The sequence below is a fragment of the Heliconius melpomene genome, chromosome 2 (assembly GCF_056956725.1).
Source record: "Heliconius melpomene rosina isolate 202511_hmr_F chromosome 2, ASM5695672v1, whole genome shotgun sequence".
Classification (NCBI taxonomy): domain Eukaryota; kingdom Metazoa; phylum Arthropoda; class Insecta; order Lepidoptera; family Nymphalidae; genus Heliconius; species Heliconius melpomene.
Genome location: NC_140390.1, coordinates 2,989,058 through 3,006,876, shown reverse-complemented (window position 1 = coordinate 3,006,876; position 17,819 = coordinate 2,989,058). Strand labels below are relative to the sequence as shown.

Below are 17,819 nucleotides of genomic sequence, written 5' to 3'. Positions count from 1 at the left end.
TTCCGCTCCCGCTCTTTTCATATTATTATTAAGTTACTAATTTAAGCGGGAAGACATATTTGGCCCTCATATACTTGAGGTTACACGTGTTGTAGTCGATGTAATTTGTTACTAGGTTGTTAATAGATAATTATTAGCAAGTTATAAAGTAATTTAAATGTTTTAATTAATAAATATTGTGAATTGGTCAACAGAGCTGCTATAATTAACACTGAGTAAATACCTATATGTGTTTTCGAATGTTGTTGGTGTTTTATATAAGTTTCTAGTTATATAAACTTCAGTTTATAGTTATTTTGATTTTTAATAAATAAGATTGTATTTGTAACATTAGTGTTGTGTAGTTTTCTTTTGATATTTCACTTCTGAAACCTAATTATAAATATATTTCCCCCCCTTCGATCAACTCTATAATATAAAAAAAAACTAAAGTATTCAATTATAATTATATGTCATTAAAATATATATATATATATGACATTGACAACTAAGCTGACAGTGGCATTTGACAATGACATTATATTTTTTATCTCCTTGCATCAAGCGTTGTTGTCTTAAAAGTTGATTCTTTTTTTGTGAATAAATAAATAAATTATATTTATATATTTAAAATTATACGGCTTTATAATCATAAGATAATCATTAAAATTCTACACCAAATAATCAGAGTATGTTAGGTGATATTCAATTGACGAAGCGTTTACTTGTAATAGCTTTAGTGCTTGGTGTTATTTATGTGTTAAAAGAATACGTATTTATTTTGCCACTATGAGTCAACATAGAGTAGCATATTTTTACAACCCTGATGTGGGAAATTTTCATTACGGTCCAGGGCATCCTATGAAACCTCATAGGCTATCAGTGACCCATAGTCTAGTACTTAACTATGGTTTGCATAAAAAAATGCAAATATATCGGCCGTATAGAGCGAACGCCCACGATATGTGCCGGTTTCATAGTGAAGATTATATAGAATTTCTACAAAATGTGACACCACAAAATATACAAAGTAATTATATGTTTTATTTTTATCAAATAAATAAAATAAGTAAGCACTGTGTAGTAGTAACATTTCAAATGTATTTTAAATGTCTTTTAAGCCATGATAAATCTTCTTATTAATTTATTGTATAATTCCATATTTATAAAATCTTGCATTAATTAATGGTAATGTTCTAATATTTTCACAGCTTATTCAAAAGATTTACTACACTACAATGTTGGTGATGATTGCCCAGTATTTGAAGGGCTATTTGATTTTTGTTCAATGTATACTGGAGCCTCTTTAGAGGGTGCTATGAAATTGAATAATAATGCCTGTGATATAGCTATTAATTGGTCGGGTGGATTGCATCATGCTAAGAAGTTTGAACCTTCAGGTTTGTTTCAAGTGATTATGTAAGGGTAGTGCAGGACCACAATGAATAAACACTAAGTTTCCTAAGTATGACTGCCTAAATGTATGACAGAGTGTTACATAAATTCAAAAAATATTTAAAAATTGAGAAAGTATTAGACAAATATGCCTATAAATGGTGTTTTAAATTTAGTGTTTTATGATAAAAGAATGAAAGTATTCAACATGATGTTACTGGTGGATTTACAATCACATCATTGTCGCAGCTTTGGCTGATAGTCTTTTCTTTTTTCTGTACATCTTTGCATTATTTTTTTAAATTTTATCTTTTGCATTTTATTTTAGTTATTGCAATTTCTTATTTCCCCAATGTAATCATATTGTAATTACATCTTTATATTTTTTTATAGGTTTCTGTTACGTAAATGATATAGTTATAGCTATATTAGAACTTCTGAAATATCATCCTAGAGTATTATATATAGATATTGATGTGCATCATGGAGATGGTGTCCAAGAAGCCTTCTATTTAACAGACAGAGTAATGACTGTTAGTTTTCATAAATATGGAAATTATTTCTTCCCCGGAACAGGAGATATGTATGAGATTGGTGCGGAAAGCGGAAGATACTTTTCTGTTAATGTGCCTTTGAAAGAAGGAATTGATGATCAAAGTTATGTTCAGGTATGGATTTTTTTAATTTTGAAGAATGATTCATACATTTTTTTTACACCTAAAAAGGGAATAACTATTATTTTTTTTATCATATATTTAGTGCCACACTATTTTCTTTAATTCCAGGTATTCAAGCCAGTAATATCCAATGTGATGGAGTTTTACCGTCCTACAGCTATAGTTTTGCAATGTGGGGCTGACTCATTGGCAGGAGACCGCTTAGGATGTTTCTCACTGTCAACTAGAGGTCATGGTGAATGTGTAAAATTTGTTAAAAATCTTAATGTACCCACTTTAGTTGTAGGCGGTGGTGGGTAAGTATTATTCCTTTTGTACTTTATTATAAAATTTGTATATACATTTCTTTTATGTTAAAGAAAGCTGAAAGTTTAAGTTAATACTATATACATTATTATTGTTATTATTTACATTGTTGTTTTCAGATACACACTAAGGAATGTGGCACGCTGTTGGACGTATGAGACTTCATTATTAGTAGATGAGAATATATCAAATGAACTGCCCTATACAGAGTATTTGGAGTTTTTTGCACCAGATTTTCAATTGCATCCAGAAATAAGCAGGTATATGCATGCATATTTAAATAAAACTATATAATATTAAATTATTAAAAAATGTTTGGGTAAAAATGCTAATCTGTTAGTTCATATGTCTATTAAATTTAAATGTAGTGGAAATCAAACCTAAAATCTGTTGTGTTTACATTCATGCATTTGTGCATATATCTGCACCATGACAGACCTCAACTGGTTTTGGGTTTTGGTAAGATATAACATCTAGTAAATTAAATTTAAAAATATGTTTTTTTTTATTTCACACTGTATCTCGCACATAGCAGGGTAGGCAGAGTGAATCTGGAAACTATTGTTAAGATTACTAAGTTCCAATTGCAACACTTCCGTTCCCCACTTTCATTGCGTATTGAGCAATACTCCACCATGGGCACAACCAGCCTCTACTTCTTTGTGTTTTTATACATAGAACTTTTTTTTTCATTTTCTTTCCAGCACTTCAAATGCAAACACCAAGCAATATTTGGAAGCCATAACAAAACATGTATATGATAATTTGAAAATGTGCCAACATTCACCTGCTGTACAAATGACTCATATACCAGGTATGTATAAAAAATAACTTGTCATTTATACTCTGCCTTCATTTCTGTAAATAGGATAGTTCATGTTTAGGATTCTATAAAATACCGAATATTCAGCCGTCAACATATTTTCATATTTACAAACTTGAGTCTTGAGTTAAAAATGTTATAGCTTCCAATTTTTTTTTCAAGTGACAGACACATATCCAAAACGTTCCATTACATTTAATTTAAGAAAAAAAAAATCATGTTTCGAAATAAAATTGACTAAATATTAGTACTAATGATTCTTTACAGGCGATTTCCTCCCTGAAGAATTCCGAATGAAAGAAGACCCGGATCCGGATATACGGATCAGCCAAGAGGAGTCCGACAAAATGATAGAACCCAAAAATGAGTTCTTCGACGACGAAAAGGACAACGACAAGGAGTCAGTGAAACAGGAAGTGAAGGAGGCATAGCATACGGAGGAAACCACCCCCGCGGTGGTCACTTGACATGAGAAACCGTTCAAAAAATACAAAAAGAAGTTTATGTGACATGTAAATGACAGTGACGTTTAATGAGAGTGACTATGAGTGTAAAAGACAGTCACAGGTTAAAAATATTTCGCTTGATGATAGTGACATATGTAATAGTGTGATAAATTAAAATTATTAGTGATGATAATAGTTTAATAGTTGTAGTGTAAGTTGTAGGTTTTGTTTTGTGACAAGCACAGAAAATAAAAATATGTAGAGACAGTAACGTTTGTTTTAGAGTGATATGTTGAAATAGAAATGCTGTATTTAAAGAACTCAACTGGCACCCCTAAAAGTCATAAAATAAGAAACAGAACAGACAATAAGAGCTGAACTTAGAAAGATAGATTGAGAGGGTTTTAATTATAATGATAGTAACAGCATTACATAGTTTGATGGTTGTGTGTGTAAGCTGCAGATGTTTTTTTTTTGTGAATGCAGTATCGTAATGAAGCTAGGAAATGGTTGTTGACCTTAAATATATAAAATACGTCTTGAATTATATTGTTATCATTAATGTAAAATAAATAGTGCTTATTTTAAAATTTATTTATGCAAGCTATAAATAAATAAGAAGTAATTGTAAGTATTGTAATTTTATTTTATTTCTTGAATATATATTAATTGAATAATAATTTTTAAAATAGTATGTATATTAAACGAAAAAAAAACTCGAGTGGGAATCGAACCTGTAACGTGTCGCTTTAACAGTCGCACACTTTTACTCTGCACCACGATTGGCCTCTAATGAGCATTTAAACTGAAAATAATAAATTTCTGTATTATAGGAGCCGACAAAATAGAACAATCCTGTAATTAAGAGTAGCACTAAATGTGTCAGTGCGATAGTCGCGAGGAATTGCTACTAATAATTAAATTTTAGATGAATATTTAAGTTATTATTAAATACTAGTCTTAAGTAATCCTTCCATTTTTATAGCTAAAAAATAAATATATTTATATTAAAAAATCTGTTTTATTGTGCTATCTGTTGTATTACTTGCTCCCAGTTTCTGTATTACACAATTATGTTAACTTTTTTCCATCTTTTCGAGCAACTAACCTAGCGAATCTAAGCAATACTGGGAAAGTAAATAAATAAAAATTAATAATAATATATTACTCTAGCGACTCAAATGAGATTTTGCTTGTTTAAAATGATGTTTTATATTATAGCCATTTTTTCTACAATAAAATTTCATCTAAATCCGTTCAGTAGTTTTTGTGCGTGAAAGTGGAACAAATATCCAACCTCACAAACTTTCAGATATAATATTAGTCTAATTAATAAGGAAAGGTGAAACAAATAAGAAAAAGTGGTCCAAGAAAAAATGTTTACTTATATTTTGTCACAATTAGAGTAATAATAACATAATGTTAACTAGTAACCTCCTATCTTTAAATCCAAATTATTATCATGTATATAATATATAATTTCAACAGCATCCTCTGTAAAATCTACAGTAATGTCCGAGAGCTTATCAAACGACTGTATGACTTTCATAACAACACGTCTGTTGACTTCTAAAGTACAATCTAACCACATATAACATATATCTTTTAAATAACCTTTTTGTATAATACTCAGCAGAATTTCATCGAAGTTCACCTTAGATTGATACTTCAGCGTTAATCTCTGCAACTTATCCGCATATTGCAAGAAGAACAGCAGAATGTCTCCTAAATTGAAATTTTCATTACCTAATGTCAAACTGTGGAGCTCTGTAAAGATTTTTTCGGGTCGCTTGAAGAAACGAGGTACGAACAAGTGGTTCGACTGCGTCATGAGAACCAGAGAATTGAGGTTTGGGCAACAAGTACCTATAGACACAATAGAATCTATATTCACAGACTGGTCCACATCCCACAGTGTGAAGTGTGTTAAGTACCTGCCTTGTACTTGGAGCAGGTGAAGCAGAGTCTCAGTGTATGAGAAGAAGGATATGTTCAATTTATTTAACCTGAGATCGCTTTTTGTAATCTCTTCAAGCAATTTATTCCTATCCTCCTTTGAAGTTAAATGAGTTACAGTTAGTTCTTTTATATGGGGGCATGTTTTGATGAGCTTTCGAATACCTTTCGCCGATACCAAATGGCAATTAACTTTCCGAAGACTCAAAGGACCAATGCTGACGTTCGAACGGATTATTGTAGAGCCGATATCACAAGATTCTATGTTTAGCTCCTCTAAGTAGGGGATATCTCGTAATAACATAATTATGCCTGATTGTGTGACACACCGACCTACCCTACTAGACTTTTGGTTCCTCGGTGGATCCATCGAGAGAATGCGCAGATGCTTAAGTTTGGTTATATAGGACAAACCTACATCAGAAACGTTTCTAATCATTACTGAAGCATTTATTCGGGATTTGCAGACATCTACTCTGGAAACTATGTTCAATTCCTCAATAAGAGGGCATTTTGAAGAGATTATTTGAAGAATTTCGTCTGTGCATAGAAATTTTAAATCAAGAACAATTAAGCGTGTGAGGCAAGGGACCACTTTGATCCAGAAACGCTGAGATATGCCATGGTCAAGGTTACATTTGCGGAATACAGACAATTTTGGGTGAAGCAGGACATTGAGCAGTATGCGAGGGTCGCCAGGATACACGCAACATCGTCTTTCTAAACAGAGGACATCAAATAACCTGAAACAGTAAAATATAGTTAGATATTAATTAGTAAATTTTTGTTTTTTTCTTTGCTTCACGCTATCCTGCATGCAAGGGTAGGCATAGGGTTTATGTTATATTTCTTATATCTCTAAAGTAGTGCTTTGATATTTACGTCTCTTGTATGCATGTCAGTTTTGTCTTCTTTTAAATTTTTTTTACCTTTTAGTAGTATTGGGAATAAACCATAAAATATAAAAGAATTATATGGAATCTTTATTTTTATAAGAAATTAGAGATTGGTCTCTCCGGCTTGTACACCGTAAATTTGTTCCTCAAAACTGATAGAAACTAGTCTTAACACACTATTCCCTGCTTTCCATTCTAATTTATGAGGCATTTGGACCTCACAACCTTAGTCAAGGGCTCAATATTCATCTGATCTGGCAGTAATGTATTTTTTCCTTTATATAGAGTTTATAAATGGAAAAAGAATAATTTAATTACTTAGTTTTAAGTTTTCTCTTATTATAGAGAATGCCAAATAATAGAATAAAGCAAGTCTTAAGTAAAAAAGAGAATGAAATTAGTTGATATATGAAATTACCTTTACAGTAAAAATGGGTTATTTGGTATCTGCCGAGGATAATTATTATTGAGAAAAAAATATACCTTTTTAATGTTTCAAAATCTTAAAATGTATAATCCAATTGAAAAGGATTCAATTTTTCATACTGTCAGATAGATATTTGTAAATTATTATTATGTATTTTGCATTTTTAAACTAAATTAATTATAACTATACGAAAATTAAGTAATACATGATAACATAAAAAAGTATTTATTTTATACTTTTCGTGATTACATATTTATTTAAAATATGCCTAATGGAATAGATGAAATGAACATAGTTTTCAAGATCTAACCTAATGTGAAGCAATCAAACAAAGTAAATTAATTAAATAATTAAGATTAGAAGTAACATAACAAAAACAAAGTTTGATATGAGTACCTGGATGGGAGTGTGGCCATCAGAAACTTTTTTATTGCGTTAATCTTTTTTTTACATTCCTCGTATTCTACTTCTGCAAAACTGCATTCTATAACATACAAACTTTTATTTATTAAGCTAAGAGTACTTTTGATAGATAATTTAAATAAGCTACTCGGTTGAAGATGAGGCGACATTATAATCTGAAAAATGAATCGACAAACCACCAGCGAACAATAAATACTATTAGTTTGTCACTTGGAAGTAATACATAGTGACAATTAAACAATTATATGATATTTATTTGATATTTCAGTAAAACTCGTATTATACGCCTACGTACTAACACTTTTTGTTAATTGATAAATTTAATGATACGAATCTGTTATTTTAGTTGTCATTATAATTGACAGTTCTGGATCTGGTTCTTGCTTTGCGTTTATTAACGAAACATTGATTGATGAGCTGTATTTAACTGTGTATTTTATTAAGTAAAATGAAATTATAGGACGAACGAATGATATTATAGCTTTTGGGATTAGAGATATAGAAAAAAATATAATTATTATTTATAATAGTTTTTTTTTAAATCGCTGAAACTTGATGAATAAAATTCTCGGGGTGAATAGACACAAAACTAGGAAAAGTTATGTTTTTTCACAAAGCATAATAAAATTTGCGAGCGAGAGAGCTACTAGGCAATATGATACAAAAGCCATAAAATAGTAGTGATAAATTTTCTTTAACATTGTTATTGTCCAAACATGATATTTATTGAAAAATAACTTTCTGTGGCTTATATGTCGAAATTACATAATAATATTATGGAAGAACTATGTCAATGTCGTCGATTACGTTAATTAAAGTAAACACTTGTTAGGGTTCCATAACCTAAAGGATAAAACGGGAACCTATTGCTGAAACTTCCATCTTTGTCTGTCTATCCTTTTGTGACCAGGCTGTATTTCATGAACCGTGATAGTTAGACAGTTAAAATTTTTACAGATGATGTATTTTTGTTGCCGCTTTAACAACAAAAACAGTATTGAATAAAATAAAACATTTTTGTAGTCCTTTTATTTATTAATTTATTTATTATATTGACAAATACATCTACACGAATATATTTTATTATACACTACAACACTATCTATGCCCTTCACAAAGCTCTAATTCTACGTAAATAAATACTTATACTTTAATAAATATGTTTTACAATTTCTTAAATATAAAAAATGATTCTTACACATATCTTGTGCTGTTTTGGTCACATAGGATTTTTACAGAGGTGTTGAAATATACTTGGGAGTCAAAATCATATAAACAAATATATAATTTGATTATACATTTGACAAAAAATTACTGCTAAACATCACAAAACTTAATATTTATGTTAATTAAATCCACAATAAAAGGTTGGGACTGCCGCCTAAATTTATAATACCTATAACTAATATTTAATATAACCATTTATTTATATATTATATGTTTGATTCAATAATAATTTGCGCGAATAAATATTTACATTTGTATTATATGCTATAACATATTATAGTCGATATATATTTGCAAGTTTTTTGTGAAAATTCGGTTTTGTAGGAACAAGTTGAAAAATGAGTTACATAATATTAAGCAAAAAAGCTTAAATATTTATTAATAAAATCAACAGATATACATATTTTAAAGCATAACAAAAATTAACAACATTAAATTCTGAAGAATTTTATTCTTAATTTATTTACATAAAAATAATTGTCATTTCAATTAAGTAAGAAATTTATCTTATCTTTTTTTTGATAAATATAAAGTGTGTAGTCCCTACTATACTATATAATTTTAATTTTTAAATGTTTTCATCCTGAATATTGTTAGGTCAGTATTAGTATTCAGTAGATTTAAAAAAAAATGTCATAAGATTCGAATAATCAATATTATGAATCTATATTTTTACTCTTATTTTCATTAATTTATAATCTATATATATTCTGTAGATATAATAAAATGTTTTGGCACTAGGCTTTTCATAAGTTTTTTTTTCTAAATTACAAAATTTATGTAAATATACCTACTGAGAAGTTCGGTGACTATTCTTTCATAAACTTCTTGCAATTAAATTGTGCCAATATCCTTTAAAACTTGGTAAGAGGCGGAAAATAGATTAAAAACAACATTCAGTTATATAAAAAAAAAATAGTAATATTCGGAAACTAACTGATTTCTATTTTATTCTAAATATTTATGAAAAGTGCGATGAAAAAATAAATTTCAAGAACCTTCATTTAAGTTTTAAATTTCAAGATAACAATCCAAATCATAAGGTTGGCATTGTGCAGGAATATTTGTGGTACAATTGCTCAAAAGTTTGCGGCCAGTCATGGTGGAGAGGCACAAGCGTGCGACTGTGCGCGACAGGTTGTGGGTTCGATTCTGACTCAACGAAATTAATATTTATATTTTTATTTCTTCGTTCTGTTACGATTCTCGTACAAGGCAAAGGGCGGCGATAAGTTCCGCCACTCAACACGCAATGCTTCCAGAATTCGGCGGAAAGTGCAACGGAAGTGCCTTTATGGGGATGGAGTGTCTTAACACTACGTTCCTAGGTATGTACAAAATGATCCGGGATATTTCTACCTACATATATTTTAAAAACTGATCAAGTGCGAGTTGGCTCTATAACCTTAAAAAACTTTTCCATACTTAAATTCTGTAGTAAAGGTTGTAGGACATTTGAGGACTTATTTGATTTTTTTAGTTTTACGTATAATATTATATTTATAGAAAATAAAAATGTGTCTATAATATCAACGATTTGGCATACACTATCTATTACTAAACTATATATCTATACTATTTAAATATTAATTAAATAAATATTCAACGAATAAAATAATGAATAATCAAAAAGTGTATATTATTTATAATTAAAATGCTTATTAATAATTGACCGCCAACAATAAGTTGGTCGTCGTAACCATTCTCTCGTTCGTTTCTTAACCATCTATTTAAATCATTCAATTCTTCAATTCTTTCTCCATTTTGATTATCAGTATTATTATTTGATGTTTTTTTTAATATATCATTATTATTTTTGGTTATTTTATTATTATTTTTATATGATTTTTCGGCTTTGTTACGGCCGTTTTGGGAAGCGGATCAGAGTCGCTTGTGTGAGTCCGTACTGGAGCTTTTGAGAGAACCGAACCTTCTAGAATGGCACGAGCTGGTTGTCGTCTCCCGGTCGAGGCTCGCCGCTCGCAGTATGAGACCCCTCGATTGGTGTATAGATGAATCTGGTCTCGTCTGTAGTGCAAATATATTTTTATTATAGTTTTAACTATTATAAATAAAATATAAATTATATAAGTGTCTGTTATAGTATTATTTTCAAATTTCATAAAATATATCTAAATAATAATATATATAAATCTAAATAATAATGTGCCCTAATATACCCAGTGAGCTTGACAAGCGAGGCCTATCAGGGTGCAGGGGCAGAAGTGTGCGACTGTAAACGTGACAGGTTGTGGATTCGATTCCCACTCGAGAAAATTAAATATTTAATATATTCATTTCTTCGCGCTGGCAACGCGGCGTTGAGTTTCGCCACATAAGATGCAATACCTCTAAATGAGAACGGAGTCTCTTAACATACCCAGGTTCCCTCTGCCCATATATATTACGGGTACCTACAGACAGTAGGGTAGTAGGGTTACGAGTTTCTTAAATGTAGTTTTCCTCTGCCCATCCTACATCCTGGACACAGCGTGAGGTTAAAAAACATATACATAAATAAAGCAATTGCCTGTTCTCCTGCAGATCCAACTCGATGTCTCCCAGTGCTGTCAGAAAACGATGTTTCCAGTGATCGATGGGAGGTCTCGCTAATGGACTGCGACAATAATTGCGTAGTCGAGTTGGAATCTTCCAAATTGGACAGATCATCTGGACTATCCTCCCGTTGTGGAGTATCTGATTCCTAAAACCAAATTCTTTCATTCATAACATGTTGTAAGTTGTTTAATGTTTCTCTATGTACGTAGATAGATATAAAAGCTTCTACTTATATTTAGAATGACAAATGACTTGAGAACTATTTTATTAAAACTAAGTAGTAAATAATAAATGCATGAAATGTTCACAATCTTTGGGCCCATAAAATAAATATGCCTTTTTATTAAAAAACTAGCGGCCCGCTCGCGGTTTCACCCGCGTGAACTATGTTATTATTAACTTCTGTCTCCATCACTACGTCCTAGTGACGTCTATGTAAAATTTGAGGCTCCTAGCATTTGTAGTAACGAAGTTTCATACAAACTTTCGACCACAAAAACAACCCCTTAGAAGTCGAATATTGCAAATTCCCGTCTTAGCGAGCACCTACGTCCTATAAGTAACTTCTATGCAAAATTGCAAAAAATGCAAAGTGAGTGACCTTTTGATATATATATAATATAGAATTTCCTTTCATTAAATTAGAATTAAATAGAAAAGAAAAGAATCTCAACTGACTTCTTCTAAATCTCTGAGCCTACATGGATAATGGTGGCGTCTGTTTTCATCCCGTTCCATCTCTCGTTCCCTCTTCTCGAGTTCATCAGCTAGCATCATTACTTCCCAATCGCTTCCGCTTCCTGTAAAAGTTATAATCACTAAATTAAGATGAATATGAATTAAGATAATTATATATAGCTGTCGTGGTGCCGTGGCAGGGAGGTGTGTCTACAAACATGACGATTACAGGTTCGATTCCCACTCGGAGGACTGAAGTAATTCATATTTTTATCCCCGTTGTGGTATCAAAGCACATTGCGGTTTATGACTGCCACGCTATATATCGCATTTAGCAGAAAAGGATACAGACTAAAATATTTGTACCAAGTTAGTTAACGATTACAAAGAAGTACTGGTACCTGTGATTGGTGAAATATTGCCTTGCGCGGAAAAACCTCGGCTCCTCCTCATGCTTGTGTCAACAAACTCTTCGAAAACCGGTGTCCGGGGAACAGATTCAGAATCACTATTTGATGATGTTGATGTACTGAAATAATAAGAAAAAATGTTTAATTTATATTTTACTCATTCTACAAGTTTATGTTTTTACGGACGTTTTCATCCGACTGTATTTATTGTATTTTATATATTATGTAATATTCTTTATTACCGAAGTATGTCTCCAGAACTGCTGAACGAATTTACATAATTGAGGTGTCGTTTGATTTGTCTTAGCAGTCCAAGTGTTTTTAAATAGGTGACTGTACGACGAGAAACATAATAGTTAATTAGGGTTAACAGTCGGGACCCTATTTTCTACAAACAATTAAATATTTATCACGTAAAATTTAAAGGGGCCCTGACTGTTAATTATTTTTTTTAGTTTTACACAGCTAGATAGGCATATGGAACCTCGTGTTAAGGTCACTCCGTTACCCACTTTCCGCAAAATTCTGGAGGCATTTGCGTATGGAGCGGCTGGAATCTTTGTCCGCCTGGCCAACAGCTGGTTTCACATACCAATGTTAATAATTTAAATTATTAATATACCTTTCACTCCAACTGCAATCACTGCCTATATCGAGTACGATGTCATTGCAGTTAGTTTTAGGGGTTGCACCGCGACTGTACCCGAAGAACGAACCGAGGCTGAATTTTCTATGCTGATGCTGTTGAGAACTGCGTTCTGTAAAATACATGAATTTGACTAAACCATAAATTTAATAAAATTTGACTAAAATTTGAATTAATTAAATTGTTGAACGTTAGATTTGTATTTAACTTATATGTTTAAATAAATTAAAAAATAAAAATAAATGTAATCTTATCTTAAAGACATTGTTCACTTTAAAGAATCCTTAAAATGTAGTAGTGTGCTTGAATAAGTGAAAACGGAGAGTTTACAGTCAAACACTGTCCAATTATTGCAACCAAAAAAAAAACAATATATCTATTAACAAAAAAATAGTGCCATATATGAGTTTATCAATTACGTACATAAACATACCCTTGACATGTTAATATACAATAGTATTTTTTTTGTGTCATAATGTATTCCGTATAGCATGGCAGGAGAAGGAATATAGCGATAAGACGGAAAAAAAGAGAAGCGAAGAAGTCAAAAATTAAATTATTAATTCCCCAGAGATTCTCCATTTTCCCGCCGTTGTCTCTTTGCCACAACGGCCGATATCAGTATTAACTAAAATATAATAAACCTACTTCTTTCCTTCCTTCCGGTGTGATGCATTCCAGTGTCAACGGATAAAGTTTTCTTTATCTTTGTTTTACTATTGTCCAAATGTGTACCAAATAAATGAAACGGATACATTGCCCGTTTACTTGTGCGGAGACTGGATTCAGGACTAAGCAGAGAACGATCTTCTGAAGTCATGTGTGGAGAAATTGGCCTAGAATTGAAAGAAGAAATAATATTGGATTATAAAGATATATGAGTTATATTTATTTTTTAGCTTCCCTTTTTGTCTCGAATATAGCATGGAGAGATAATTTAGTGTTAAGAACTCAAGACGAGTTGAGTGAAGGAACTCAATGATGAACTTAGTTAATAGAATGCGGAATGAATCAGTCTTTATATAACAAACGAGTACAATTGGGAGTGTTAAATTGCATTGGCCAAGATGTAGAAATTAGGTAAATAATAATTTGTCTTATTAATAAAAAAAATGGTTGAAGGTGTCAGAAATCTTTTGGGTGCTTTATCAAGTACTAATGTATAATTTCATACCGTGTCAAATCCTGCAACTCTACAGATTCTTGATAGTTTTGATCCTCCCAAGATTTTCTTTGTTTCAATTTTTCAGCTCGTTTCCTTAAGTAGGTACCAGCTTTACCATCTAAATTTAAATCTAGCCTCTTAGACTTGTTTACAGACCAATCTTCTTTATTTGCAGATGTTTTAGTTCTATTCGATAAAGACTCTGCCAAGTTCTGTAGTTCTGAGTAAGACAGTTTGGTAAGATCTATTCCTTCGGTCAGTTCTGTCAATTTTTCTTCTGATAATTCATCTGATGAAGCATTAGCTTCAGTTGATGCCTTTGTTTGGAAATCTTTATCTGAAGCCTTTATTTCTTCAGCACTACGTTCTGGTGGTGATGAAGTAAATACTGTATCTAATGAATCTCCCCTCTGTAATTATAATTAAAATTTAAATATTAATTTTAGTAAATGATCGTAAATATATACATATGGGTGAATATAAAAATCTTTACAAGTATGTTTACCATAAAACCTTCTTCAACTCCAGACATTTCTTCACTACCGGAGCTATTTTTTGATTGCTGATGTCTACCATGATGATGGCTGTCATAGGTGATTGGTATCATTTCGTTTTCATCTTGTGAATCTTCTTCCTGTTCGATGGCAGCAGGAGCCGGAAGTGATCCCAAACCCAGTCTTTCCAATTCCTGTATACGTTTTTGTAGTTGACTAATAATTTCATCTCGTTTCCGAACTTCATTTTCCAAGCTATTAAATCTGAAAATAAAATTTTACTAACTGTATGTTCAAATATTTTACGCAATATATATAATTTGAAATTAGTCATTATTTTATATACAAACCTTTCCTGAAACTTTCCTTGCAACTCATGTAAGTGACCCTGTATTACTTGTTTAATGCCAAATAAGACTTCACCAAAATATTCTTGCTCTTCTATTGAGCCTGGAAAAACGAAGCGATCTTTTACGAAATGTTATATTTATAATATAACATATCTAAAAACAAAATAGTAAAATTTGATTTTAATATAAAAAATACCTCTTAAAAGCTTTCGTTGGTTTGCTACTGCAGATATTATCGTTAACTTTGGTTTTTCTGGCACTCTTATGTCTTCTGGCCTTAAAGATTTATAATCGTAAACAGGATCTACATGTGATTGAATTTTATATTGAGTTTTTATATTTGTGTCAATATTATTATTTCTAACTGATGAAGGATCCGGCATACTGACTTGACTTCTATGTATCGTTTCTGGTGCATCAGGTAGTTTTATTTCAGATGTTTGTACTGTTGGTTGGACAGTTTCTATAGGAATTGGTAATTCAAAAACTTCATCAACCATATCCATTGGAATACTTCCAGGGGGTGATGGTAAAGTATGTCGGTGAAATGTTACACTTTTAGCAAATTTTGAATGTCTTGCTGCATATCCTTCTATCGTAGGGGCTCTAATAAGTTTTCGCATTTCGTTATTTTTTTCAGGGCTTTCAGCAGGGGTCACGTCTTCAGATAGTTTTTTTAATATCGATTTAAGTGTGCGCCTTTCTAGAGTTTCATTCGATCCATGGCTTTCCACGGAATCTGTTGATTTTCTTTTAAATTTCCTTTTATCCATTGTACTACTTTCGGAGTGGCTTCTTGTCAGTGTATCGCACAATAAATCTTCCGATGAACTTGCACAATCTAAGCTTGAACTTCTAATTTTAATAACTTTTTCCAGTTCTGCTAATTTTTGTCTTTCATTTAAAATTTTAAGTTTTTTTACAAATGGTAAGCCGCCATATTCTGGGGATAAATCATCGATAGACCTATATTTTTTATCTCTGGATAATAACCCAGTACCTTTAGTTATTGGTATTCTGTCTTGTGACCTAGTTATTATATTCTTTTTTGGTGACATTGTTAGTAGATCTAATGATTTATCTTTAACAGGTCCTAATGAACTGACTGCTGGCGTATTTTGCCTGACTTGTTGATTTTTTACTTCACTATTGTTATCTATTTTTACAAGTTCTCCTGTGTTGATTATAGGCACATTTATATTTATATTGTCTGATGCGTTTGCACTTGCAGCGTTCTTTGTTTGGTCAGATTCATTTTTTTCATCGATGCTAGTTTTACTATAACTTTTAGAATCACCTAAAATAGCGGCCTTTTTAAGTTTCGACCAAGGCTTTTTACTTTTCAGTTCCTCTTGGCTTTCTGTTGTTTGTACAGGACTTATATCGATGGCGCTTTTTTCAAGTACTGGAATTTTGCATTTCTCCATGCATGAGCTATCATTTTCTTTCGATGAATTTGCGCTTTGTAATATTTTGAGTTTATCTCGAAAAGTCGAACCTACAGATTTAACTGGTGATTTTATTTTACTAACTACAGTATGTGGAATCGATATTAAGTTACCATCGGTTTTTTGAGTTGGCTCTACTACTGCTGCAGGTTTCTCACTCACATCTTTGTTGAGTGGCTGACATACGGCGGTTCCATCACTTTGCACTTGTAATATTTTATCTCTAAAACTTACTTTCGGTTTTGAAGTTCCATCACTAGAGCCAGAGGAATTTTTTCTTGATGTTTTCGTTGTAGGACTCTGTAATTTTCCAGGTGAGCTGGACTCTGAACCTTTTCTTAATGGACTGAGATTTTTTACTGTGGGACTTAACGGGCTCTTTATAGAGCTGGGGCTAATAGTTTCGGAGCTAGATGGCTGATAACTTGCAGTTGGTGTTAGTTGATTTTTCTCTCTTTCTTCTTTTGCTTTTAGTAACAAAAGCCTTTGTAGTAAAGGAAGTCCGGCGCCAATAACTTCAGGTTCTGTTTCCACCCCGGTACTGGTTGAAGGTGTCGGTTGTGGAATTGGAGGTGATACTACTGAAGATACTGACAACCTTTGTTTTGCTACTTTTTCTTCACGGTCCTGGAAAATTATAACAATCAACTCTTTGTGTGAATATGTGTTTAAACAACTCATTGTTATCATTCAATTATATGAAATAAAAATAACTTGTTGTTTTCACTCTTTTAAATTTAATCAACTCTTAGGGAATATGGCAGTTAGAGTTAAAAAAAATATATTTATACTATCAACACTGAACAAAAAAATCAAGTATTAATGATTCTACCTGTTTTTCCTTTAGTAATTTTAATCGTGACAGTAATGGTAGACCAGCTCCAATTGGTGAAACGCTCTTTTCGCCGTCCTTGCTACCTGACGTCGTCTCTCCGTTATCCTTATAATATAGTTAACATAAATTTTATAAGTACTTTTTAATTTCAACAGATTTTTTTTATATCAATTAAAATTTTTATTTCATCATAGTTATAATTTACTATAAAAATCTGTTTATATAATATTGTAGGTTCAATTCTCACTCGGGGGAACTACGAGACAAAGGGCGGCGTCGAGTTCTACCATACAATACCTCGAGAATTTGGCGGTAAGCAATGAACGGAAGTGCTTTTATTGGAGTGGAGTGTCTTAACACTACGTTCCCATACACCTTTTGCCTACCCTGCTATGTGCAGGATACAGGGTAAAGCTAAACAAAATATTATTATTTAGGTATTAAATCGTTACTAACTTCTGGGTTATGGGCTTGGGAATCATCACTCTCTACTCGCGGCATTCGTCGTAGTTTAGGTTCACTGCTTGATAAAGCCTGTAATTCCAGGGATTCCCCGGAACGACGACCGGTGCGGGACCTGCTTCTGATTGCGTTTCTTATACCCTGCGCATATCAAGTTAGTCTTATATAAAAGGACACGTTCACATTTAAAATTGATTAAAGTTATTATTTTGATAGT

The 17,819-nt window shown here is 31.7% G+C and overlaps 3 protein-coding genes across 11 annotated transcripts in view; 1 reads left to right on the top strand and 2 right to left on the bottom strand.

Moving 5' to 3' along the window:
- The first annotated feature begins 499 nt into the window (after positions 1–499).
- HDAC3 (histone deacetylase 3) lies at positions 500–4,641 on the top strand. Its single transcript, XM_085199921.1, has 7 exons — positions 500–1,009; positions 1,191–1,379; positions 1,768–2,042; positions 2,160–2,347; positions 2,477–2,617; positions 3,062–3,171; positions 3,448–4,641. The coding sequence occupies exons 1-7, from the start codon at positions 769–771 to the stop codon at positions 3,609–3,611; spliced, it is 1,308 nt and encodes a 435-aa protein (XP_085056047.1). The 5' UTR covers positions 500–768; the 3' UTR covers positions 3,612–4,641.
- A 350-nt stretch (positions 4,642–4,991) lies between these two features.
- Positions 4,992–7,627, bottom strand: LOC146540356 (uncharacterized). Its single transcript, XM_085206304.1, has 2 exons — positions 7,302–7,627; positions 4,992–6,325 (listed from the first exon to the last, which is right to left on the bottom strand). Exons 1-2 carry the CDS (start codon positions 7,475–7,477, stop codon positions 5,053–5,055), a joined length of 1,449 nt encoding a protein of 482 aa, XP_085062430.1. The 5' UTR covers positions 7,478–7,627; the 3' UTR covers positions 4,992–5,052.
- A 714-nt stretch (positions 7,628–8,341) lies between these two features.
- The window catches only part of Cngl (Cyclic nucleotide-gated ion channel-like), a 112,504-nt gene continuing 103,026 nt past the window's right edge, over positions 8,342–17,819 (bottom strand). For 5 of the 9 annotated variants that reach the window (XM_085206228.1, XM_085206254.1, XM_085206248.1 and 2 more), the window contains 12 exons: positions 17,597–17,743; positions 17,138–17,245; positions 15,054–16,932; positions 14,858–14,975; positions 14,519–14,771; positions 14,023–14,423; positions 13,497–13,684; positions 12,825–12,960; positions 12,194–12,321; positions 11,793–11,914; positions 11,086–11,259; positions 8,342–10,583 (listed from right to left, as the gene is read on the bottom strand). In XM_085206228.1, the coding sequence (XP_085062354.1) occupies positions 10,437–10,583; positions 11,086–11,259; positions 11,793–11,914; positions 12,194–12,321; positions 12,825–12,960; positions 13,497–13,684; positions 14,023–14,423; positions 14,519–14,771; positions 14,858–14,975; positions 15,054–16,932; positions 17,138–17,245; positions 17,597–17,743 (3,801 nt within the window). In that variant the 3' untranslated portion in view covers positions 8,342–10,436. The remainder of the gene's footprint in view (positions 10,584–11,085; positions 11,260–11,792; positions 11,915–12,193; positions 12,322–12,824; positions 12,961–13,496; positions 13,685–14,022; positions 14,424–14,518; positions 14,772–14,857; positions 14,976–15,053; positions 16,933–17,137; positions 17,246–17,596; positions 17,744–17,819) is intronic. The other 4 variants (XM_085206274.1, XM_085206237.1, XM_085206291.1 and 1 more) reach the window with 1 other exon arrangement.